This window comes from Tiliqua scincoides, chromosome 3 (genome assembly GCF_035046505.1).
Source record: "Tiliqua scincoides isolate rTilSci1 chromosome 3, rTilSci1.hap2, whole genome shotgun sequence".
Classification (NCBI taxonomy): Eukaryota; Metazoa; Chordata; class Lepidosauria; order Squamata; family Scincidae; genus Tiliqua; species Tiliqua scincoides.
The window spans coordinates 232,764,584-232,790,960 of record NC_089823.1 but is presented as its reverse complement, the minus strand read 5'-3'; the positions used below and the strand labels follow the sequence as shown (position 1 = coordinate 232,790,960).

General features: G+C 44.3%; 1 protein-coding gene across 1 annotated transcript in view; it reads right to left on the bottom strand.

Annotated features, from left to right (window-relative positions):
- LOC136646006 (guanine nucleotide exchange factor DBS-like) overlaps nucleotides 1-26,377 on the bottom strand; it is a 221,996-nt gene that overhangs the window by 115,782 nt on the left and 79,837 nt on the right. The window contains exons 7-15 of the mRNA XM_066622524.1: nucleotides 23,068-23,217; nucleotides 19,378-19,502; nucleotides 14,956-15,070; nucleotides 14,170-14,289; nucleotides 12,854-13,045; nucleotides 10,719-10,910; nucleotides 10,271-10,448; nucleotides 4,956-5,059; nucleotides 2,025-2,113 (exon numbers count right to left, since the gene is read on the bottom strand). Of these exons, the coding sequence (XP_066478621.1) occupies nucleotides 2,025-2,113; nucleotides 4,956-5,059; nucleotides 10,271-10,448; nucleotides 10,719-10,910; nucleotides 12,854-13,045; nucleotides 14,170-14,289; nucleotides 14,956-15,070; nucleotides 19,378-19,502; nucleotides 23,068-23,217 (1,265 nt within the window). The remainder of the gene's footprint in view (nucleotides 1-2,024; nucleotides 2,114-4,955; nucleotides 5,060-10,270; nucleotides 10,449-10,718; nucleotides 10,911-12,853; nucleotides 13,046-14,169; nucleotides 14,290-14,955; nucleotides 15,071-19,377; nucleotides 19,503-23,067; nucleotides 23,218-26,377) is intronic.

The following is a 26,377-nucleotide window of genomic DNA, read 5'->3' as shown; positions in this document are numbered from 1 at the left end:
TATTGATGCCTGATTTATTATTCTCAGTTCCTTGATCATGTAGTGATCTCGCGTGTGTTAAACAGGAGGCATTAATTTAAATATTTTCTTTTCCCTCCCTTCAGCCTCTGGAAGGGTCATGAAACAGCTCACACAACTATAATTTTAAATCTCACAACAATTCACTAATCAAGCCAATCATAAAAAAGACAATAACAGCCAAAGAAAAACAGATCAACTCAGCAGGGGTAATTGTAGTGATATCTCTGCAACCCGAATAGGTCAGATTGGTCTCTAAGGCAGAGTTACACAGTCTGGGGGCCACAACCAAAAAGGTTCTGTTTTGTTTTGCACCCACTGAACCTCTGATGATATGAGAGCTGAAGTTCATAAACGGAGATGGCAAGCAGATTCTTACAGAAAGATGGACCCTCAAGTTAGCTGATCCTAAGCTGTTTAGAGCTTCAAAGAGTTAAAACCAACATCTTGAAGTGAGCTTAGAAACAAACTGGTAAACCAGTGCAGATGGACTGGTTACTCCCCAACTAGAACCAGTGCTGCCACATTCTGGACCAGTTGAATTCCCAGCATTTTTCAGGGGTAGCCCCATGCAAAGCACATTACAGTAGTCCAATTTCAATGTTACACTGGCTAGATATTTCACCAGAGCTGCAGCACTAGTCAAAAAGCACTCCTCACTATAATCAACTTTATTTTGTTTAGATATAGGTTTTGCTTCTTTAAATACGTTGTAACTTGCCCTGATGGTTCCTTCCATGGGGTTGAAAGGCAGTATAGAAGTGTTTAAAAAAAATAAATAAAAAGACAAGCAGAGAAGTGTGGAGTGTGGACCAAGCAGCTCTACTAGCTGTGGAAAACAGCTATTGCTGCTTTTTAAGCCAATATGAAGTGGAAATCTAGTAGCAACTCTTGTTAGATGGGAAGGTCCAGGAAAACTTGGAAAAAGTGAGTTCCACTAGGATTTTTTTCTAAAGGAAAAAATTGGAAGCTTGGGGGAAAACTAGAAAATCACTCTTGAACAACTTACACAACTTTCTTTTTCTTTGAGAAGGTGACATGCTAATCAGTTGCTTACTTCAATTATATTTGAGAAGTCGGTATTTTTATCCAGGAAGCATGACTTTATCCAGGGATATAAAGTACCTGAAGTACCCTTAGGAAAAAGTACTGATTGAAAAACTTTTTAGGCTTGGCAAAAGACTGTTCCTCTGTCTGTGCAGTGTTTTCACAATTGTGCCAGGAGCTTCATATGCATTTTGTAAGCCTTACAACAAGCCAATAAAAAGGGAGTGACTAGTATCCTTCCCCCATATTTCAAATGGAGACTGGGCTAAAAGAGGGTAGCTTGTCTAAGGCCATCCAGTGAACTCTGGGTAGAAGTGAGACTTGAATCAGAGACTACCGGATTCACTGCTCATATATTTGGTTTCTACACCACTCCAGTTCTTGAAAGTCTGTCAAAGTTCCCTATTCAATTTGAAATTGAAATTCAGTTTGGAATGCAGACCAGAACCTGACCTATGAAAACAATGGCAGGGATTATGCTGCCTGCTACTTTCTTTAAAGGTAAAAACAAGGTGATTGCAAGCAATGTTAAATGCATACATTCCATTTTGTGAACTCCTTTCACAGAACAGCTGTGAGGTGTCACTGAGTTGGTACGATATGCTAAAGGCTGCAATCCTATCCACATTTTCCTGGGAGTAAAATCTATTGACTATAATGGGACTTGCTTCTGAGTAGACGTGCACAGGATTGTGCTCAAAGACACAAACATGGTAAATGGTATACCATATTTAAAATGCAGGAACCTTGTTGTGAAGATATTAAGACATTTCACAAATGTCTGATAGAATTATGACTTACACCATTGTTGTAATTTATCAATGATTTACTGTACCAGTAAATGTTTTATGATAAACACAGAGCACAGTGCCACTGCAATTTAGGATTGGGATGCCAATTTTGTTTTGTTGTTTAAATAGCCAGTTATTTCTGCTGGTAGAAATTAGCTTCATCCTTACCTCCTCCTAGTAGAAAGATTCTCTTCACTTTCGCTCATCACCAAGACTCTGCTGGAACCGCCTTGGCTGGCTTCATGCATGACTTCAATCTGGATGATGATTTTGGAAAAAGCAACAAGAGGGTTTCTTACTTAAAATGTGTTCCTTTTTCAGTACTGTGTACAACACTAGCAGTCAGAACACTGACAATTGTCAATGTCATTTGTTTTTCTAAGCACCCAGGCCGACCAACATTTCTACTTGGCATATCTCCCCATGTGTACATTAGTTGTCATGTATGCGAATCACACGCATAGCGTTCTTTTGCTCTGGTTACTATGCATTTCTGTGCCAAATGAGGGTCCAATCCTATCCAATTTTCCAGTACCGGTGCAGCCGTGCCAATGGGGAGTGCACTGCAGTCTGTGGTGGGGAGGCAGTCACAGAGACCTCCTCAAGGTATGGGAACATTTGTCTCCTTACTTTGGGGTTCATTGCAGCTGCACCCATGCTAGAAAGTTGGATAGGATTGGGCCCTAAGTCTTAGAAAATATTTCCACCATCAGTGAACTCACATAGTGAGCAATCAATATTACTGCATAATGGCTCTGCTTGTTCATTGTCCTTCCTTGCAAAATATTGCAAACTATTTCAAACTGCATAGCTTTATCTACGGTAGCTGCTTAAGTTTTCAACAGAAACACATATGTTAAATGAGCTGACTTTGGGCCTGATTTCTTTAACTTCAATTCTAAGGGCCCAATCCTATCCAGCACAGGAGCAGTGACCCCAAATGGCTACTGCTAGATTCTATACTGAATCTGAGCAGGCAGGCAGATCTCTTGGGGACGCACACACATTCATCCCCTTACCCCAAGTAAAGCCCCAGCATACTCAAGGGGGCTTCTCAAGTCTGTGCCACTAAATTGCTGGGCTTCTGTTTGGCTTCTGACACATGGGGGAAAGGGTCCCCCCAGTTCCTCCTCTGTTCCACCTGAAACGCCTCCCCTATGCCCACTCTCCCCACTCCCCCACACTGCACAGTGCTCACTCTCTCCCCATCGATGGTTGGGGCTCCTGCGGCAGCATTGATGGCCATTGCAAGTCTCCTACCAGCGCTTGTTTGGGGACACAAATGTGCTTTACAGTAGGTTTGCAACACCCACCACTGGTGCTGCAACTCATTGGCAGTAGGGCAACATTGAATTGGGTTGTAAGTATGGTTATTGTAGGTCAGGGGTGTCAAACTCGTTTCATTCAGAGGGCAGAGCATTCAGGATGCCTGCAGAGGGCCGGAAGTGACATCATTTACCAGAAAGTGACATCATTAAGCAGCTGATGGCCAGAAATCAGCACTTTGTTCTCATTAACTGCAAATGACAGAAGAGAAAATACACAAATCTTGATCATATTTCAAGATATGAGAGAGCCCAATTTTCATGTGGGCTGCTGTTTCAGCAGTGAAACCTCAGCCCTGCTCAGCAGCTGAGAGCCTGAGGGCTGGATAAAAAGCTTCCAGGGGGCTGCATCCAGCCCTCCAGCCTTATGTTTGACACCCCTGTTGTAGGTAGTGGAGAGGGTCAAAAGTTCAATGATAAAGCTTTGCATGCAGTAGGTTCTGGGTTCAGTCCCTGGTACTTCAGGTAAAGCTAGAAAGACCTCTGTCTGAAACCCCAGAGAGGCACTGCTGGTCTGTATATGCAGTACTAGGCAGATTAATAGTCTGGCTTGGTATAACAACAGATTCCTTGAAAAGCCCCACTAAATTCATTAGGATTTGCAAATAAAAGCACTCTGGGATTTGTATGTAAAAACATGCACTGGATAAGGGTGCAATTCTATGCACACTTGGTTATAAAACCACTGAACTCAGTGAAGCTTATTTAGCACTATGTTGCAGGTTATGGGTCCCTTTAGGGAGAAGGGCGGGATATAAATAAAGTTTATTATTATTATTTTATTATGGGCGCTATATCATATTCTCAGCAGAAAATATATTAAGAGCACAATCCTATGCTTGTCAACTCAAAAGTAAGTCCCATTGTCTTCAGTGTGGCTTATTCTCAGGAAAGTGTGCATAGGATTGCAGCCTAAGTGTAGAAACAGTACATGGACTGTATTCGGGGATCTTGATTTAATCCAGTTTTCTAGAAGTGTGTTCCTGAGTATTCTTTGCAGCAAACATAACTGACAGGTTACAATCCTATCCACACTTTCCTGGGAGTAAGTCTTGTTGAATTCAATGGGACTTACTATTGAGTGGACATGCATAGGATTGTGCAGGCAGTGTCTTAACTATTCAGAACTGTGCTACACAGCTGCAATCCTCAATCACTGACAGGTGAATACTTCACGTTGTGTGACTTAAGAAGAAAAAATAAGCAAGTGTTTCATTTCCTTCGACATACGCTGAAGTGCTTTTATTTGAGAGAGGGTACTGGTTCCTCTTTCAGTTAAGACCTATTCATATATAAAAATCCATAATGGGAACAGAAGCATAATACTTTTAATAGGTCCAATTAAGAAGTCATGAAGTAGCCAGAAAACTTTCAGGTTCACCAGAATTCTCCAGACTGGATGATGAGCAAAAGGGGTGAAGTGGGTGTATGTGAGACATACTTTTGGTCATGATTCCAAAGAAGCCCCAGTTGTCAGTGGTCTGAAAACAGAATGGAGGATTTAACTTGGCTACACTGTACCTGATAGCCTGGCCAGCCCAAGACCTTCTGATGCCTGAGCTGGCAAGCCAAATGTTGCCCCCTTTCCTGATGATGTGCCAGCCTCTGCCCCTCCCACTCTCCAATGACACTTAGGGGCTGGTGTGTTTAAGAATCCTTGATGTGAAGCTATTCATCTAGAAGCTGTGTGCTCCAAAACAAAGAGTGGTGGTATTCACATTGTTTCTCAGCTAGACATTTGTATCCCAAATAAACACAAACACGACCTTCTTACCTTAATTCCGCTTTTAGTTTTCTTGACATTTTTCTTCTTTGCTAATTCTGCATCAGAAATGGACTTCGGAGGACTGGACATTTCTACTGATCTCCTGTTGGTAGCTGAAACAACACAAAAGGCCCACATAATATCAGGAAAATTCATCCTAAAAAGCAAAACTTTCAATGAAAACAAAAGTGGGAGTCTAGTAATTTCAGGAGCTGAAGAAAATATTTTAATAGTGCACTCAGGAAACATGTACAGAGATGGAGAAACATCAGCCTGCTGAACTTGAGCAAAATGTTCATGATAGATACTTATTCATAGAGCTATGGCTCTGTGAAAATAAGTACCGTATTTTTCGCTCCATAAGATGCACTTCCCCCCCCCCAAAAAAAGTGGGGGGAAAAGTGTGTGCGTCTTATGGAGCGAATACTGGAGGCAAGGTCTGCACCGGGGGCAAGGTCCTCATTTGCACAGGCGCCACAGGGGGAGGGCAGGCGGAGAACAAAGGGGGCAAGGTCCGCACCGGGGGCAAGGTCCTCATTTGCACAGGCGCCACAGGGGGAGGGCAGGCTTACTTTAAAAGTAAGTTTTCCTCCTCTAAAAAACTAGGTGCGTCTTATGGTCAGGTGCGTCTTATGGAGTGAAAAATACGGTAGATGTTGTACTAAGTAATTCAAGTCTTCAAAAAGAAAATCTGGTTTCTGTGACTGGTATAAATTTTTGTAGTATTAATTTGTTATTTAGTATTCCTTTTCTGGAGCTTTGACTTTAAATCTAATAAAATAGTGTTTAATTTCCTTTAAATTTGAGCTGCAACCTTTAGTCATCAGCTAAATATTATTCAATGTACCTCTTAGCTAAAAGTTGATACCTTGTTCCAGAACATAACTATAAACTAAATCTTCCTTAAAGCTTGCCATTTTCAACTCAGTCTAGACCTGACTGATTGGTTTATATGAAATTTAATTTCTAATGAAACCTAGTCACTCATCCCAGCTGATGAGACTGAAGATTCATCTGGAAATAGCTGGAAACTGGTAGCTAATTCTACAGTACAGTATTATAAAAATATGAATGTGGCATTGCCCTTGTACCAGTATTCAACACGAGAGTATAGAGGTTCCTTTTCCTCAATTAAATGTACGAAGGATGAAACTACTGGCCATGCTGGATAACTACTCTGAAAATAACTGTTCTTTGTGACGGTAAATAATGTAGTTAGTGTGCAAGTAGAATTTAGTTTTTAAATGAACAAAATGTTGTCCTTGCAAAGAAAAAATTTAAGTGAACATAGCCACACTGGCTGCAATTTGAATGTAAACAGCCAGTCAGTTTATGGCATTGCAAAGATGTTTGCAAAAACAATTAAGAGTGAAAGAGTATCCTAGTTGCCTTTAATTAAAAACAAAACAAAACTAACTTCCAGTCAAAATCATGGGCAGGAAGGCTAAATAAGAGATCAGTTTTTATGTTCAAGGGCCATTAAAATGATATAAGAACTTGTTTTTATGTGCTGCTATTCCCCAATTCAGCGTTCTACTCAGTAAACAACAAATGTGTAAATCACTAGCCCTTCCTTCCTTCCTTCCTTCCTTCCTTCCTTCCTTCCTTCCTTCCTTCCTCTTTTCTCCCTGTGCCATGTCCTACAGCAAAATAACACCAAGAAATGTATACATGCTGTTTAACATGTATAGTTTTCTACATGTATACATTTCTACATGAAAACACTGGGAGAGATTACCCAGCAGCTGGATATCACCAATATGCAGACAACACCCAGCAGTGTCTTTCTGTTTCAGTGAATGCTGATGAAGTAGTGGAACAGTTTACAGTTTTGGAATCCTCCTGGATTCTTCACTGTTCTTGGATGGCCAGGTATCAATGGTGTCCAGAAGGGCCTTTGCCCAGCTTAGGCTGGTGTACCAACTGCAACCATATCTGAATCAATCAGACCTGACAACAGTTGAACAGATGGGTGACATTGAGATCTGTTGAACAGATGGGTGACATTAAGACTTGATTACCGTAATTTGTTCCATGTGGGTCTGACCTTGATGGTTGTTCAAAAACTGCAATGAGCGCAGAATGTGGCTGTCTGTGTATTCATGAGGGCTAGGTGGTTTGACACCATGTGGCCACTACTCCTTCTAATGTACTGGGCAGCCAGTTTGTTTCTGGGAACAATTCAAGATGCTGGTTTTGACCATGAAGGACCATGGCTTCATGGCCTGGAACCAGGGTATGAAAGGACGCTTCCTCCCATATAATGTCATATAAGAAAGCCCTCCTGCACATGTCAAGTGCCTTGCAGCTTCCAGGTCACACCCCACAATGCAAGGTTGCAAGGCATTCTGAGGCGGGATGCACTAATGAAATGGGTCCTGTGCCAGCACTACCCGGAAGCTGCGAGATATTCTGGGTTTATAAAAGGTGCAGGATTAAAGGGTTATGCAGATATCCCCCCCCCCTTCCTGCTGCTACACACACATTAGAAATCTGCTGGGTGTGTTTCATTAACATAGAAGATCCAATTTCGGTTCTTTCACATAGCAGAAAGTTTTGAACCGAAAATCCAAAAAGCAATGGCAGGCACTTGAAGCAATAGCTCAGGTTCTGCTTAGCGACAGCCTGAACATCATTGGATCAGGCAGTTGCTGGGTTCACTGGCCATCTTCGCCCCCCACCCACTTCAATGCTCCATGACAGTCCAAGAAGTAAATGAAGTTCTCCCACATCCCTCTGGTTCCTGATAGGTGATGGGGATCTGGCAGGGACCTTTCCCTGGCAGCTACTTGTCAAAAGCGTACAAGCTTCTCTGTTCAGAGAGTAGTACTGCACAAAATTCTGTATAAATTTTCTCACACTCACAAAGGTTGCATTCAGGTGTTGTGGTTTTCGTCTTTAACGGATATGCAGCCACAAGGAACAAATGCCTTATTTTATGGTCTATTTATTCAGCCATCTAGAGCTGTCCATGAAACAGGTAACACATTTCAGGGTAAGTTCTGGCTCCACCTACCCTAATCAGATTTAACTATTCTGAAATTAGGGTTGTTAAAAACAGGAGTTGCTGCAGTTCTCTTCCTCCCTGCAAGCGGGGAAACTTGGCTCTCCCTCCCCATTTTCCTACTGGGGAAAGAAGTCTGTAGTCCATTGCAGGCTTTTTAGTTTAGAAAAAAGATGGCTGGGGGGTGTGTGATTGACTGAGAGCTCAATCCAAAGTCTGAGAGAGGCCATCGCAGGCCCAGGAATGTTTGTGGTTGCTCGAGAGCCAGCCAGGCCAGTGTGGAAGCTCGCATCAGCAGCCACAGACTGAATCCATCCCCAGACAAAGTGAGTTTGTGTCAGCCTGGACATGGGGTGGCGAGAGTGGCAGGAGGGCAGAACAGAGGCAGGGAGGGCCATTTTAGGGTGTGGGAGGGCAGACCAGGGGGTGGATTGGGCTTGAGAGAGGGGGTGGTCTCAGCTGCGACAGCGCAGGCCAAATCCCAACCCCCACTCCTGACCCAAACAGCCTTACGCAGGCTGCTCAGATTTGTGCCAGCGAATTCACTGGCACAGATCTGAATAGGCCCACAGGGGTGGAAAAATATTCCCTTACCTCAAATTGTCCTCCAACCACTTTCTAACCTGCGATGGATACAGTGCAGGCCAGTTGGCCTGCCTATCCCAGCGCAGGGTAGGACTTGACTGTGAAGCTCATAAAATTATTAAGGGCGGAGAAAGTGGAAAGAGGGAACTTTTTCCCCTTCTCTCATAACCAATGGTCATCCAATGAAACTGACTGGTAGGAGACTTAGGACAGACAAAAGAAGGTACTTGTTTATACGGCATGTGTGCTGTTACTGTGTGAGTTTGTTTCCACACAATGTGGTGGTGGTCACTAGTCTGGATGGCTTTAAAATGGGACTGGACAAGTTCATGGAGGCAAGTCTATCAGTGGCTACCAGTCCTGATAGCTATGTGCTATTGCCAGGTTCAGGGGCAGTATGCCTTCACATCCCAGTGGCAGGGGAGCAGCTATGAGAGCTAGGTCTGCCTTCATCTCCTGTTTGTGAGCTTCTCCATCACATCTGATTGGTCACTGTGAGAAGCACGAGGCTGGACCAGAAGGGCTCCAGCAGCTTCGTCTTATTGCTGGTAGTTCTTGCTGCTTCTTGTGCGCTAACCGACAGACATGCTTGCCTCCACTTTGAGCATTCAGTTAGTCTCTCCAAAGACTGGGAGGCAGAACTAGCTGCCTTTTAAAAAATATTGTTTGATATCATTTGTACATTTATGCAAACAGAACACCATATGGTGTCTCATACATATATTTTAAAAGCTATTCAATCAGGTGTTTTTTTTGTTTTTTTTAAGTTCTAACACAAATACAGTGAGAAGTGTAGAAGTAAAGTGAGCCAGGCTGAAAATGGTGATTAAATCCCTAGTCTAAAGGGCTTAATACACTGAGAGCCCAATCCTAGGCTCAATGCGCCGGCTTACCACCGGCGTGCACTGTCGCAAATGTGCCTTAAGGCACATTTGTGAGGCTTACCATTAGGTGAGCACCCGTGCTAACCCGGCACTGGGTGGGCGCCTGGCCTCCGCCACTCGGCGGTCGCACGGACCACTGAGCCGCAGTAAGATAAGCGGGGACGGGGAGGAGGCGGGAAGGAGGTGTTCCAGGGAGGGGGGAGGCAGGGAGAGGGTGGAGAGGAGGCATGATGGGGAGGTGAGAGGCGGGGAGAGGGCGGGCGGAAGACATGCGGAAGAGAAGCGGGGAGGGAGCAGCAAAGGTGCGAGGCGGAGCTCCACTGGATCCAGAGCGTTCTTGCGGGGCTTGGCGCCCTACACGAACGCTCTTCCCTGAATCAAGTAGCCCCATTGTGGGGCTACTTCCATTACTTGGGAGAAGGGGATAAAAGTCCCCTTCTCCCAAGGTGCCGACCACAGCTGCCATGGGTGTGCTGGATGCAGTGGCGGCCGTTTTTGGTGCCGCCACAGCTGTGTGCCACGGAGCGCAGAACTGGGCTGTGAGTGTGGAATCATCTTATATAGTTTAAATAATTGCAATTAAGTACTCTTGTCCTTCGTTTTACATGAGGATTACATTCCAGTCAGTGTGTAAAGCTAAAACCACATACACCCAAAACAGCTTGATCTCATTTGGTAACCATGGTTGCACTCCAACAGCTGGAGAGGATGAAGGCGGAGCATGGACAGGCATCTCCAAGGATAGCTCTCTCTCTCTCTCTCTCTCTCTCACACACACACACACACACCACCCCCCTTGGATTCAAAAGTGAGGGAGGAAAACCCTGCATACGTTCTGCTTCTGGTCTTACCTACTGTTGTAGGCCTAATGCTTTTTGGCGATGCTCGCTTTGGTGATGATTCAGGATGTGGGGCAACAGGTTGCACTGGCCGGGTCTGTTTTGCAGCCAGCTTCTTCAGACTCACTTGCCTCTTGTCGAACATTTCTTGGACATCTTCTAATTTTTGCAGAACTCTTTGGGCATTGCTCTGCAAGAGGAAGAGTTAAGCATGTGTTATAGGCCAAACACACCAGAATGAAATACTTTTTAAGCCCAAAGTATCAGCAACTGTGTCTTACCAGAACATAGGAACATTTACTTAGATGTGCTTGCTTAAAATCAGTGCGACTGACCTCCATGTAATGCACATGATCAGGGTTTTAAATGTTATACTGATTCATACTAACTAGGAATAGGTAGAATGTGTGCGGAGGAGGATGGAGGCAACGTGCCTCTGTAAAATTCTCCATGCTCTTACCTTGATCTCTGGAGTCAGGATCATATCAAACTGATTGTAGAAATCCTTTGCGTTCAACAGTTGGTGTTCCTTAGCAGTTTCCAGGAACCTCTCTATGTCACCAAGTGCTGTTTCAGCTCCTTCTTGTGTCTGGCATTTGTCTACAGCTTGGGAAGCTAAGAGGTAGATTCCCGCTTCACACCATTGATTAGCCTTGAAAAGGAGGGGGAAAAGTGGGACTATTAAAGCTTCAATTAATATAAGCTTCCAGTCTAACAATGCGTGGGCTAGCCATATTCTGGTCAGGACTGACACCGAGTCAGGACAGTGGGAGGCAGGTCCTCTGCAACTTCCAGGCTACACACGATTATTTTGCAGGAACACCTATGACTCTGGCCAGCTCACTTGTTTTATACACCCTTGGTGGTAAAGAACTAAATGCAAGAGTACAAGCAAAATGTCCTGATAATGGTGACGGGGGCAGGGAAATGATATGTCATAGGCCTGAGGCCAAGGGAGAGGTGTAGGTGGAGAATTTGCCTTTCCAGATGAGAGAACACTGAAGAGGTGACGTGAAAGAGTAAGCCAATCCAAATTGGAAGCACCTGAGTGGGAATCAGAGAGAAGATTACGGAGGCAACTTTGGGCAATAAGAAGCTAAAGGGCTTGACCAGCTGGTTCAGAAGACCCAGGAAGTCAAGGACTCCAAGGACAGGAGAAAGTGATGTTAATTTAATATTTCATTGAGGTTGGCTTCCAACAGCAAGAGGTAAGCCTCCATAAGGAGGTACAACCATTGCAGAGTGAGGCAAGGGGTCTCCCTGACTTAGTTTTGAGCTAAGAGACCTTTTACATCAGTCCTTTTACTTCCCAACTGCACCATAATATGACACTGGGACTTGATGCTTCAAGTTTTCAAATCGCATTTCCAGTTGCATCCTTGGAAGGTCCTTGAGGCCTTCCCTGCTGATTCCATTATCTGCAGATATCAGTATCCGCAGGAGGTCCGGGAACGCATCCTCCACGGATGCAGATGGTCAACTAAATTTACTTCAAAAAATGTATTCCCCAGTTTTTCTCCTACAAAGGGACTGAAAGCAGCTTTATTTAACCTAAGGGAGCATAAAAGCACTTTTGGGAAGACCTGGCGATAAAGGAGTGCTCTAAAGTGCATGGAATGCATTCACATTTATGGTGCTTTTCCTCCTTTTCACCTCACCAGAATGGGACAAGCATCCCTATCACAAAACTTGATCTATGATTTGCCAAGGAAGCAAAGAACCAGGTAGGTATTTGGATCATCATAAATATGCATCATTGCCATACTGAATCCACCGCTATCACACGTAGTGATGGACTCCAGCTTAGACAGCTCCCAAAAACAATTTGAATAAGGCTATCTATATTAATTTAAAATGTATATTCTGATAAATGTATGAAGCTGCCATATCCTGTTTCAGGAGATGGATCCATTTAGCTCAGCATTGTCCAGGCTGGCCAGCAGTGGTCCTCCAGCATTTCACTTATGGATGTTTCCTTGCTCTACCTGGAGACATTGTGTATGAGAACTGGCAGCAGCCCTTCAGGGTTTCAGGCAGGAACCTTCCCCAGCTCTACCTGCAGACATCAGGGGTTGAACCCAGGACCAGCTGCGTGCAAAATCTGTTCTGCCACTCAGTTTCAGCTATATCCCCAGTGCTTTCGGGGATCTATTTTATGCTTAGCTAGAACCTCAGGGTCCACTAACCAGAGCCAGGTGCAAAATAATGGCTCAGAGGGTTAAGCCAAGTACCTATTGCAAGCTGTGAGTCATATACTAGGATAACATGCATACAAAAGTATACACTACTAAATCTGAGATCAGGAATTCCAACAGCTTAATTGTTTGTGCACGGGCAATATTACTCTTATTGCTATTGTTAAAACATGAGAAGTTAGACTCCTGCTGATCTACCAACAATTATTCAGCAACCTAACAGTAGTCTCTGACCTACCTTCTGACCACCCCCTCATTCTAGACCTAACTGGAATTCAAGGGGAGAGCATTTGGCATAATCCATTCTTCTGTGAATTAATAAATCTTTAGTACAATCCTTCCCCCAAATTAATAGTCCCAGCCTCTATGTATCTATATTCACTAGTTGTTTGCAGCTTACCTTATCTAATTGTTTGTGCAATTCTAGGGACCTTCCTAAAATATCATATTTTTTCTTGGTCTCATTGGCAAAGTCAGCACAGATACGCCTGAGTTCAACGCACTTTGGTCTAATGGAGTCAATTGCATAATGGTTGTTTTGGATCAGCTGGTCTCCATGGAAAGACAATGACTGGGCTTTTTCTAAAGGTTCCTGTAAAAAAGAGAAGTAGTTTTAAATAATTTTTAAAGGATGAGGTAAAAAGATGACTCAAATGAACTAGGAACAAATCAAAGGCTCCATTTTGTATTGGCAACCTTCAGTCTCGAAAGACTATGGTATCGCGCTCTGAAAGGTGGTTCTAGCACAGCGTCTAGTGTGGCTGAAAAGGCCAATCCGGGAGTGACAATCCCTTCCACACCGGGAGCAAGTGCAGTCTGTCCCTGGTCTGTCTCCCTGGCTATGGGCCTTCCTTCTTTGCCTCTTTGCCTCAGACTGTTGGCAAAGTGTCTCTTCAAACTGGGAAAGGCCATGCTGCACAGCCTGCCTCCAAGTGGACCGCTCAGAGGCCAGGGTTTCCCACTTGTTGAGGTCCATCCCTAAGGCCTTCAGATCCCTCTTGCAGATGTCCTTGTATCGCAGCTGTGGTCTACCTGTAGGGCGCTTTCCTTGCACGAGTTCTCCATAGAGGAGATCCTTTGGGATCCGGCCATCATCCATTCTCACGACATGACCGAGCCAACGCAGGTGTCTCTGTTTCAGCAGTGAATACATGCTAGGGATTCCAGCACGTTCCAGGACTGTGTTGTTTGGAACTTTGTCCTGCCAGGTGATGCCGAGGATGCGTCGTAGGCAGCGCATGTGGAAAGCGCTCAGTTTCCTCTCCTGTTGTGAGCGAAGAGTCCATGACTCGCTGCAGTACAGAAGTGTACTCAGGACGCAAGCTCTGTAGACCTGGATCTTGGTATGTTCCGTCAGCTTCTTGTTGGACCAGACTCTCTTTGTGAGTCTGGAAAACGTGGTAGCTGCTTTACCGATGCGCTTGTTTAGCTCGGTATCCATTATCCATACGGAAACCCACAGACACAGTTTCTTGCTTTTAAGACACATCTTAGTTTCTTATGATTTAAAAAAAAAAGTTGACCTGTTTACCAAGCTTCTCCAAACCTTCTGATACCCACAACCTAGATCAATGTGCAGTGGCATTACTAGGAAAGTGCTATGTGTGTGGACTGGCCCGAGTGACAGCAGCAGGGGTTACTTTACCACAGGCATGTTTTTGCACTACTGGCCAGAAGCATGACTTGTCGATAAAGCATAGAGGGCAAAAGACAAACCTGTCCTCTCTCTTCTAGTTGCTTTCGCTCCTTCAAAATATGCTCCACACGGGAGACACTGTCTCCAATGTCTGTGAAAGCAGCCTGCATTTCCATCAGGTTATCCAGCGCCAGTTTGACCTACAAGGAAAATGTGCAGAAAAAGATGGAGCTGGTCAGCAAACTTACGAAAACCACCTTGCTGTTGCCCAACTCTAATCAAGACTATTTAGTGTTGGTCATAGGATTAAGGTATAGCTTCTCTTCTTGATAAATATGAACATGCTCTAGCCATGAATATAACGGAGTCAAGACTGAGCCAAAATAAGTCTCCCTATTTTTCGGCCCCATTCTCAGGTGACAAAAATGGTGATGGTAGGGCAGTATTATTATTATTATTATTATTATTATTATTATTATTAACAGTATTTATATACCGCTTTTCAACTAAAAGTTCACAGGTATTCAACAGGTTTGCTGGGGATGGGCTTATGTGAAATTCACGAGCAGCAATGTCATTACTTCTATTGGTCGCCGGCTGGTGGCCAGAGTTTTTCCCCATAGTCTCCTCTCCAAACAACACTATGTTATCATCCCAAGGGGGTTTCTGGGAAGAGAGATGGCAGCACTCCTGGCTGATAACTAGCAGGGATTTTCCAACACATTTATTACTGTTGATACATGCCTCCGACAGCATATATAAAAGACAATTAAATATTTCATTGGATTGAAAAAAGAGCCCATTCCAGATTGCAAAGAAAAAAACAAATATGTTTTATTACACTACTACTAATAAATCAGAAATACCTCTCTGAAATCTTGTTCAAAGTGTCGAAGCTGCAAACACTGTTCTAGTTTCAGGTGGTGCTTGGACCAGAATTGATCAAAAGCTCTTTCTGTTTCATCCAACTGGGCTAGCAACCTGTTGAGGCAACCAGAGTTTGATTTGGAGATGCATGGGTTTCTCTACTGGAAGAACAATCTAGAACGAACAATGACACACAGAAGAATTCATCATTGCCACTGAAGCGATGGGACAATTATCCAAGGAGAGACCAGATTTAAATGGGGCACCAGGTCATCACAGAGGAGAAAACTGAGCAGGCACGAGGCCAGCGCTTAATTTCCTCCATTCTTTGGCTCAGATCCTGGCTACACATTGCAGTCACCTCATGAACACATTCACTTCATGTGACGGCTCTGCCTGTTGATAATGCTGAAGGCTCTTCCACCCACAAACAGAGAAAACTGGAGTACATTGAATCACACACACAGTGGAAAAAAATTCTGCCAGCTGCCTTTTCCTTTCAATTAGTCATCCATGAGGCCAATTCAAATGTAACAGGAAACTGTAGTGTCCTGGTATGTGAACTCTTCCAACTCTTCTCAGCAACAGCTCTTCTTTGTTATGGAGCTGTGACACTGCTTGAAACCGTGGGTCCGCTGGTCATGCGAAACTAATAACTGGTTTAGCTTTGAAACCAGGATGTGAAGCAAAAAGCAAACTCTAGTTTTCCTTCCTAGTTTGGAATTCAGAGTTAAACCACAGTTACTAACTTCGCATAAGCTGCCGAACTATAGTTTAAAATAAACTGGAATGGTGAGGAGTGCAAGCTAAGTACATAAGGGGAGGGGGGAAGAGGAAGATGGACATGGGTTCATGAGTTTTTGAAGCTAAGTTTAGGTAGCAGGAAATCATAATTTCTCACATCTGTGTTAGCAAAGGTGTTTGTAAATGTTACTATATATACTATACTGCACACTGCGGTGAGACTGGTACAAACATGAAGCTCCAACAGTGTTGAAGGTTTCCACTATTGCGGGACCCACAATCACTCTTCCAACACTTTGAACTGGTCCACAGAAACTGGCTGTCATCAAGCTGACTGCACCAGACTCTGGCAGAAATGCCATTCAGGCCACATCTGATATCTTATTGTTCTATTTGTGTTTTGATAAGGTATGTAAGAAAACCATCTGCCCACTGCCAAAGACATTGCACCTTTGGCACTTCAGAAAATGCTGTCTTGGCAGCACTTTGCAGTATAGTAGCAACAGAGATGGGAACTGCAGAGGTGATCTTAGAGCTTTGCTGGAAGCGTTTCACACTCATATAGACAGAACAGTGACAGTTCTTGGTTCTGTCCTTACATTCATTGAAAACATAACCCTGAAAGCAATTTTCCAAGTCATAGATACAGAAAGACTGTAGTCATATATGCAGAGACTTCCACCATACTCTCTCACCTTAAGGGTACAGCAGCTCTGAAAGCTATTATTATTCGTATTATGTATTTCCTGCCTCATATGTTCAGTTTCACATATCCATGAGAATACAACTGGAAGTAATTTATCTGCTATGTTAGAACGCAACCCAGCTCAATTGTTTAAATGCCGAACAAGAGATTCTTAAAAACAATAATCAGTCACTGATTCTGTAGTATAACCAAACAACAAGTGCAGAGAAGTTTCACTGGGTTACTAACTGACCCTATGCGATCCTCCCTGACCCAGCAGGAATTTTGCCTGAAAGGACAAGTATCAGTCTCTTCATATTTACTATAACCTAGAGAAAAAACTGAAGCAAAAACAGGGTTGCAACACAACTTGTCTCTCTTGTCCAGTTTGTGAAGCATGAAAGCAAGTTGTCCCTCAATAAACCCACTGGACGTGATGTCATGACTGGAAGTGACATCATCAAGCAGGAAAATTTTTAACAATCCTAGGCTGCAATCCCACCCACACTTACCCAGGAGTAAATCTCATTTACTATAATTGTCAAAAGAATATACATAGTAGCTTGTTAAAAGTACAGGTCTGTAACATTTCCCCAAATGCAGTCACATACCATGGTAGCATCAAGTCTAATACATTAAAAATAAATTATTGAAATGAATGGGGACCCACCTGAAATTGGCTCGTGACTCATATAGTGGGTCCCGACCCACAGTTTGAGAAACACTGCTCTATCACATCTAGTTTAGGAGATACAGCATAGCCATGGTGTAGGCTTTTTCAAGAGGAAGCTGCTCAAACTATTTACTAATGAAGCTATACCGAATCTCTGAAACTAGACATGATAAGGCAAAACCGATGCCATTTTTGGAATCAGCAACCCAAATGTATCTAGAAATAGGTCTAAATTTTAAGACTACAAAATGCATGTTGGCCTGCATTATTGCTGGTAGACCCATCCTCTTCAGGAAACCTTTATGTATTGCAAGAACCTGGGCTGACAGCCTCTTCTCTTAAGCACTGTGTCACATTAGTTTTCAGTGTACATTTCAACTGCATTTTAGCTTTGATGCAATTGTTCCCAAGTTTATTTAAAGGACTTCAGCACAATATCCAGTCAATGAATAACAGAATGGAGAGGGAGATGATGTGCAGCAAAGGGAATGACTATATTAATGCTTACATCTTTTCAAAGTAATAATCAGGGGAGATGTGCACAGCCTGGAAAGAACCAAACCAAAAACAAGCAAAAGGCTCATGTGATGGCATGACATGGTAGCATGGAATAATACAATCTTGGAGGTGTTAACTCCCTTTATTTTTTCAGTTCTAAATCAGTATGTGCTCACATGCTAAAGATGTACAGAGCAGTGACCTTTACAGCATGCATAGTCAAATGAATGAGAACTTTTTGTATAGGAAATTCCCTATAATAGGTTCTGCCATAATATATTGTAACTGAACTTATGAAATAAGGTCAAAAGTTTAAGACCAACCCAGGCTTATCGTCTCTTGAGGCAGAGAGGAGAAAAAGTATCTGAAATCCTTGATTTGCAACATGGGATGGAAATGTAGTAAAATGAAAGAACTCCTTTGGCTTTGCATCTGGACATTCTGTATATCATGTTCATTCTCTAGGTAGGATTGGAAATGAACCCTGACTGAATACCTGGAGCAGTGCTACCACTTGGTGTAAATATTATTGAACTAGATCCAAGGCTTTAATCTTTTGTATCTTGAGCAACCTCAAAAGAGTTTTGAAATGTCTCTCCCCCCCCTCCCCATAGGATTTTTGTTTGTTTAATTTCAATTATTATTATTGGCTATTTTCTTGAAATTGCACTGAAAAACTCAAAAGTTCAAAAATTTTAGAAAACTCCCTAAGTCAAAAAATTAGCATCAAGGCAAACACTTTTCTTAATCCTGGGAGCATCTCACACACTGTCTGGACCCTCTTCATGCACTCCACAGCAGCATGGGCTCTCAAGTTAAGAATCTCAGAACTAAATGGACCAATGGTCTGACTCAGATAAGGTAACACCCAATATTTACCATGCCAACCAGGAATTTTTCAACCTCAAGGTTGTATTTCTGAGCTATCTTCTGCATCAACACCCTTCTTCTGTTCCCACACATTCCCATAGAAATAGCAGGGGCACTGCCCTCCCCTGCACCCCAGACCACATATGATTGTCCCTCAGAAGCACCTTACTACATTTCCACCTGAGGGCCCAATCCTATCCAACTTTCCAGCACTGATGCAGCTGTGCCACCAAGCTGTGCCAAGAAGGCACTGCGTCCTGCAGTTAGAGGGCAGTCACAGAGGCCTCCTCAAAGGAAGGAAACATTTGTTCCTATAGCTCAGGGCTGCATTGCAGCTGCACTGGCATTCAAAAGTTGGATAGGATTGGGCCCTAACTCATTTGCTCTACACACTTGGTGCCAAAGTAATGTGACATGGGCAGCCATGTTTGTTATTCTGCCCTGTTCACATGTAAGACATGAGTGGGAAAGGATTTGATTTCTATACTCAAAGGGTCGCAGATGAGGTTAAATGAGTGTCTACACCACATCACAAGTGATAACACAATAACTCTGTTTTATTACCATAAACTCTCTTAAAACCTACTGACTATCCCCACCCTGACTGACAGTTACGCTTGTGTATAATGGGTCACCTTGATTGATTTTTAGGACAGCTGGGATAACCCTTCCTCCCTCTTTCAAAGATAGGAGAGGACTACGAAGCTCTTCATGTGCAATTTTCCCCTTAGTTCTCTTCTCCTGACACTTCTGGTTTGATATGCAAGTGTGGGGTGACCTGGAGGTGCACTGAAAATTGTACTCATTCTGCAGAAGATGTGCTTTGGACACATGCTAAGATGAACTGACTTCTTTTTGTTCTTTTAAAGTAAAGACTACAATGCATATTACTGGCATTCAGAGGAAGACATGTTTATCCTTCTCAGGGCTTAATCTGGGCTCTCCACCAACCTTTCCACAGTTGCCACATTCTCAAGCTCATCCAGGCTCAGTTTGCTAGTGGCACTTCTCGTGACAGGCTCTCTGATACAGGTCAACAGTGTGGCCCCCTGCTTCACAGCTAGTTTCAGCTCATCCTGCAGAGAAGACAGAAAGGGAAAGAAAGGAAGTGAACTCATCTTAGCAGAATTAACGGCAACATTACTCAGGAGCTGTGGGGCTGGAATCAGGAGCGCTGTGTGTGCTGAGCCATTGGGAGCTCAGGTTAAAGCATTCGCTGAGTGATGAAGTCATGGAGGTCCCAGCCAGCCAGGCCAGTCACTGGCACCCTGTATTGTGTCCAGTTCTGGTCAGCACATTCTCAAAAAGGATATAGTGGAAATGGAAAAGGTGCAGAAGAGAGCAACCAAAATGATTCCTGGGCTGGGGTACCTTCCTTACGAGGAAAGGCTACAGTGTTTGGGGCTCATCAGTCTAGGAAAAAGGCGCCTGAGGGGGGACATGATTGAGACATACAAAAGCATGCAGGGGATGGACAGAGTGGATTGAGGGATGTTCTTTTCACACAACACCAGAACCAGGGGACTTCCAATGAAATTGAGTATTGGAAGAGTTAGGACAGACAAAAGAAAATATTTCTATACCCAGCGTGCACTTAATCTGTTGAACTCTTTGCTACTACAGCACCCGGTATTCCCAGGCGGTCCCCCACTAAAGTACTAACTAGGCCTGACCCTGCTTAGCTTCCAAGATCAGTTGAGATCAATGTGATGATGTACTAGATGCCTTTAAAAGGGGATTGGACAGATTTCTGGAGGAAAAGTCCATCACAGGTTACAAGCCGTGATGGATATGTGCAACCTCCTGATTTTAGAAATAGGTTACCTCAAAATGCCAAATGCAAGGGACAGCACCAGGATGCAGGTCTCTTGCTGTCCTGTCTGTTCCCTGAGGCATCTGGTGGACCACTGTGAGATACAGGAAGCTGGACTAGATGGGCCTTTGGCCTGATCCAGTGGAAATCTTCTCACATTCTTATGTAAAGGCTTCCCAATCAGACTAAGATTTGGGCTGGGCCACAATTGCATTCTGTGCCTTATTCCAGGCTTTCAATTCCTCCTCCTCCTGCCTCTTGGTTCCTGGCTCTGTCTCAGTGACTGCCCAAGGCCCATCACTGACATCCCCTCTTCTAATTCCAAAAAAACTTCCAGGTCAACCTGGATCTCTGCAAGAAAGCAACAATGAGAGTTCCTTCCCTTTGGCAAATAGCAGGTGCAGAGAAGGGGTAGATCCCAACTTTGACCATAGTAGGTCAAAGCCCATCACGTCCACACACATTGCGCCCTGATCTGCAGGGACACTCAAACTATTGTTTACCAAGGAAACTGAAAGCACATTAGGGTCAGTGCCACGTTTAACGTCACGTGTGACTTGACCCTCAGCTTGCTGTCTTTCCATGCCACAGACACACCCAGGAACTTGCCTTGCCTCTTCCCTCCTGTGGCCTTGCTCCAGATGGCATAGCTACGAAGGATGGTGTGAATACTGCAGGCACCACAACATACTGTGTAAGCGGCCCCTCCTGTTTGCTGTCATAGCCCTTCCGGGCAGTGACAGCAACATGCAAGAGCTCCTGCAGCATGCTTTGCACTCCTGTCCATTGCCATCGATGCCCAGAAAGGCTCCAACGGCAAGCAGGAGGGGCTGCTTACATGGCGTGTTGCAGCTCCTGCAGTACTTACTGTGCTACCCCCCTGAAGCTATGCCACTGCTAGCTCCCCTCACACCAGCCACAACATGACTAAAGCTGAAAATCCAATAATTCCTAAATGAAAAGAAAGCATCACATTATGTACTTTAAGAACCATAGGTAGTTGCCTTGACCTCTAGAGGCCATTTTGTGCCCTGGTCAAGATTGTTGCTGAAGTTATCACATCTGCCATCTCAAGCTGGCAAAAGGTTTTGGGAGGGGGGCATTTTATCAATTTTTAAAAGATGCATCAAATTGTCCTGAAATGCATGCTAAAGTCATAAGGCGATTTACTTGAAAAGGTTTTTGTCGTTTTCCCACATTAGCTTTGTGAGGCATTTCTACATTCAGTCCTCTCTCTGACCTTTTACAAGACAATGCAAGGAAAATCTTGTCTTTATTTGGAAGCGTTGGTGGTGACTAACTGTGATATTTTAATATCGCTTAGTCAAGAACTGCAACAGTGAGTGGGTGCAAGAAGGAACTGAAGACACTTCAAGGAGCTGCTGGAAGACCCCTGAGGAAAAAGGGACAATCACTACCTCAGCAAAAGGTCCCTTTCTGCTGATACAGCACTGCTTTTGTCACAATCAGTTGGACGGGCCCTCACCACTGCGTCACAATGGCTGGTGTGCTCCCTGGGGCATTTGGTGGGCCACTGTGAGATACAGGAAGCTGGACTAGATGGGCCTATGGCCTGATCCAGCGGGGCTGTTCTTATGTTCTTAAACTACAATTCCCAGGAGGCCTTGCAGGTCTCTTGTTATCTGGTGTGCTCCCTGGGGCATTTGGTGGGCCGCTGTGAGATACAGGAAGCTGGACTAGATGGGCCTATGGCCTGATCCAGTGGGGCTGTTCTTATGTTCTTATACAAGTCACAAGTGTCTGCAAGACCACAAGGAGAGTGGAACAGGTTCTTAGCCAGAGCATTTTAAAGGCAGTGGCTGATTGCTGGCTGGAAGCCTGACAATGCTTATGGCCAAGAGCCTTCTATAATGTTTACTCAGAAGTAAGCCCTACTTAGCAAGAGTTCCTTGCAACATTAATCAGCAACTAGATCCATGCAGCTTCTGCTTCTTTTATTGCTTCCAGTGTGGCAGAAGTATGACTGATCAATAGCCTATTTCACAATTTGGAAATGTAAATAAGAAATGATCATACATTATAGAATATATGATGTCAGTCCTATTCAGGGGCAGTTAAGAGGTTAACTAAAATAGGGACTATTTAATATTATCTTTAAAACAGATACTAATTCACTTTCAAGTGAATGCATATTTTGCAGCAATCCTGCTGTTTTTATTGTGTAATGTACAAAAAGGGCCTTAAGAGCAGCTTAGAAAGGGTTGCATTTGTATTAGCTGCATTTCGCAACAAGTATTTACACTGCACAAGAAGCTATAATTTGCATTTGTATTAGCTGGAGAGGAACATGTGCATTGCTAGAAGGGTGCAAAGCACAAGGTTTTGCCAGGAGCCTCAGCTCAGCATGCAGCCGCCCCTTACCCTCCCCTTAGGAGCCATTCTGGGTGGGGGGAGCAAAACAGAGGCGAATGCAGGGAGGCAAATGCTCCCCCTGCCTGGAACAGCTTTGAAGGGAAGGGGGAAGGGCTGCTTGCACGCTGCAGGGAGGCTTCCCACAGAACTTCGTGCTTTGCACCCCCTCTAGCGATGCCACTGATCACATCAGATAAGTCTGTGTCCTGAATCTTACAGGTAGTGCTTAAAACAAATAAAAAAATTTATAGTTAGGTACTGAGGCATAACAGATTGTATCTCATGACATAAAAGGGGAACGACGACAGAAAAAGCTTCCGGCCTTTAGTTCTTAGACGCCTTGCCCCAAGAAATCAAATCATGAATTGGAAGGTAATGACTGAGCAGGGCTGGAAACAACACCTTGCACAGTCCCTGAGTTCCTCTTTTCTCTCAGGGCAGAACTCTCACTTCACCTTCAGTTTTTTGTGCTGCTCCAGGTGGGAGGAGAGGAGCTCTTCTGTGCACTGAACATCGTTGGGAAGCTCCGTTTCTGCCAAGTCCGTCCCAAAGGTCTGCAACATCTGCGCAGTAGTTTTCACTGTCATGGCAAAATTCTCAATGGCCTGAAAAGTCGTATGGTTAAAAATATTTTTTTCTCAAAAATATAGCATTCAAGTGATCAAAGAACTATCAGTGCAAATGCTAAGCCCTTCTGAAACTTCCTTAACTCGGTGCTGCTATTTCTGGAGAAGGAAGAAGAGCACTGCAGGACCTGGGATTTAAAATCTAATGATCTCCTAGGCAGAGCTTCAGAAACTCCATCACACCTAGGGCTGTGCTCTGGCTCCCACCCTGCCCATTCTGTAGCACTTTTTCCAACCATCTCCACAGGCGGTAGGTGCTGCTGCTAGGGGTAAAAGACCTGTGAGCGGACATCTTCTTGCCTGCTGAACAGAGCTCCACACTACCACAGAGCTGAACACTACCACATTTGGGTCTAAACTAGGTTTTCCTCACCCTTTAAAATATTTACAGTGTCATTTTGATTTTATTTGGCCTCTTTAATCACTTTCAAACCATTAGGGAAGGCACCAGGATGAGGTCTCTTGTTATCTGGTGTGCTCCCTGGGGCATTTGGTGGGCCGCTGTGAGATACACACAACACACTCACAACAGGAGAGGAAACTGAATGTTTTCCACATGCGCTGCCTCCGACGCATTCTCGGCATCACCTGGCAGGACAAAGTTCCAAACAACACAGTCCTGGAACGTGCTGGAATCCTTAGCATGTATGCACTGCTGAAACAGAGACGCCTGCGTTGGCTTGGTCATGTGAGAATGGATGATGGCCGGATCCCAAAGGACCTCCTCAATGGAGAACTCGTGCAAGGAAAGCGCCCTACAGGTAGACCACAGCTGCGATACAAGGACATCAGCAAGAGGGATCTGAAGGCCTTAGGAGAGGACCTCAACAGGTGGGAAACCCTGGCCTCTGAGCGGCCCGCTTGGAGGCAGGCTGTGCAGCATGGCCTTTCCCAGTTTGAAGAGACACTTGGCCAACAGTCTGAGGCTAAGAGGCAAAGAAGGAAGGCCCATAGTCAGGGAGACAGACCAAGGACAGACTGCACTTGCTCCCAGTGTGGAAGGGATTGTCACTCCCGAATCAGCCTTTTCAGCCACACTAGACGCTGTTCCAGAACCACCTTTCAGAGCGCGATACCATAGTCTTTTGAGACTGAAGGTTACCAACTGTGAGATACAGGAAGCTGGACTAGATGGGCCTATGGCCTGATCCAGTGGGTCTGTTCTTATGTTCTTATGACCATTAATTGTGTTAATACAGGACATTTAGGAGAAATGTGCTGTTCTGAGCCCACATGATACAGCAGCGATTTTCAGTGTTTCTCTTCTCAAGACACACTGATCTCTATGGTCTTCTCTAAGGTCTTAGCCCCTTGTGATGTCAGTTCTGGCTTCGGAGAGACTCTTCTGGGTTCTGTGGCTGTGCTTCTAGGGTAACTGAATAGCATAGGTTCCCAAAATGGGGCGTCGTGATGCCTCAGCCAAGGAAGCCCCATCTCTGCCCCCTTAAGAGGCGGGCAGTGATGGCAAAGGCAGTGATTGTGAAATCAGAACTGGGTTGCAATAACTATTTTTAGATATTCTGAGGGCAGGAGGTCTGGTCTAGAGGGTTGAGCCTCCATTTGCCTGAAGATAACATCCACAAGGTTGCCAGTTCGAGGCCACCAGCACCGTGCGACCTTGAAGCAGCTGACAAGCTGAGCTGAGCTAATCCATCTGCTCTGAGCATGGGAGGATGGAGGCCAGAATGTGCAACCAGATCAAGAATGAAACATCTGAATGCTGTGGTTTCTTGAAAGATAGAAACCTTCTTTCAAAATTGTAAAAATCCCTACGGGGATTTAAAAATTGCCTGCCTATGTAAACCTTGAATAAAGTCTAAGGAGAAATCTGAGGACCAAGAAAGGCGGTATAGAAATACCTGTATTATTAGTATTATTATTATTCTGAGGTTTGGGGAGCCCTGCAGAGGTGTCCATGGGCTCCCCACATCCCCCAGAAGGTTGCACTGCCACTGCCCTCTGTCCCTGGCAAGGTCCTGATGACTGTGTCACTGTCTTCACCCCTCCCCCTCAAAGACTTACAGCAGTCTCCAAACTCCCTGAGAGTTCTACAGTAACGAATTGTCTGTCCCTTCTGACAGAGAATTTGTTACTACTAGTAGTTGCCCTAGAAACACAGTTGCAGAACCCATAAGAGTTTTTCAGCCATTTTCAACCACTGTGCTCCAAACTCCCATGGCAGACTTTTCATGGCTCATCCATGTGCCACAGCACACCAGTTGATGTGATAGAGCAAAATATTACATGAATACACATGCAACAGGTGCTATGTGCTCCGATTCACATATGAATACTATATGAACTAATTTACTGAATGTGTAACAATACTGTATACGACGGACCCCTGAAGGCATCAAGCCAAAATTCTGGGTCACACCACACCTTGGGCCAGGCACAAGAAGAAAAAAAACAGTCAATGCCGCTCCTGTTATGTCTGCTTCGGCCTGGAAATGTGTCTCATGCCCAGCACAAGACTGATCAAACTATTCGGAGGAAATAAAAATGAAAGCGCATTCATTAAATAAGATGCTATTTAAATAAATAACTACTCTTGGAGGACACAAAGCTTTGATCAAACTCAGCCGACATGCCAAAGATTTTTTGCTTTTTTGAAAACTTTATCACATCAAGAATGTGGGTATTAAATTTTTGTGTGTGTGTACACACGTGTTTGTTGCCCCAGTTTCTTTAACCACAAAAGGAGATGGAGAGTGATACTGCCGAATTTAAACTTAAAAAAAAAAATGCCATGGATTTTAATGGGAAAGTTAAACATGTCCCTAAATCTCTCCTTGTGGAGTGGTTTCAAAGCAGGAGGAATCTACCAATAAAAATATCCAAACAACATGATGAACCTTGGGTCAGCATATTGACTGGCAAACCATTCAAATACAATCCTGCTGTGTTCTGTCATGATTCTGACTTCTCCAAGTGGCCTTGACATGGACAAAGAGGGCAAGGCCAGGAGCGGAGACCAAGGAAGCACTGGTCCTAAGCCCCAACGCAGCCTTGTTCCCACAGCTAGGAACCCTCCAATTTCGAGACCACTGAACCTGGCAGCCCAGATTGCCAGCTTTTAAGCATCTGAACTTGTGCTTTACTGAGTCTTCTTGCCAACAGATCAACACGTCAGGCAACA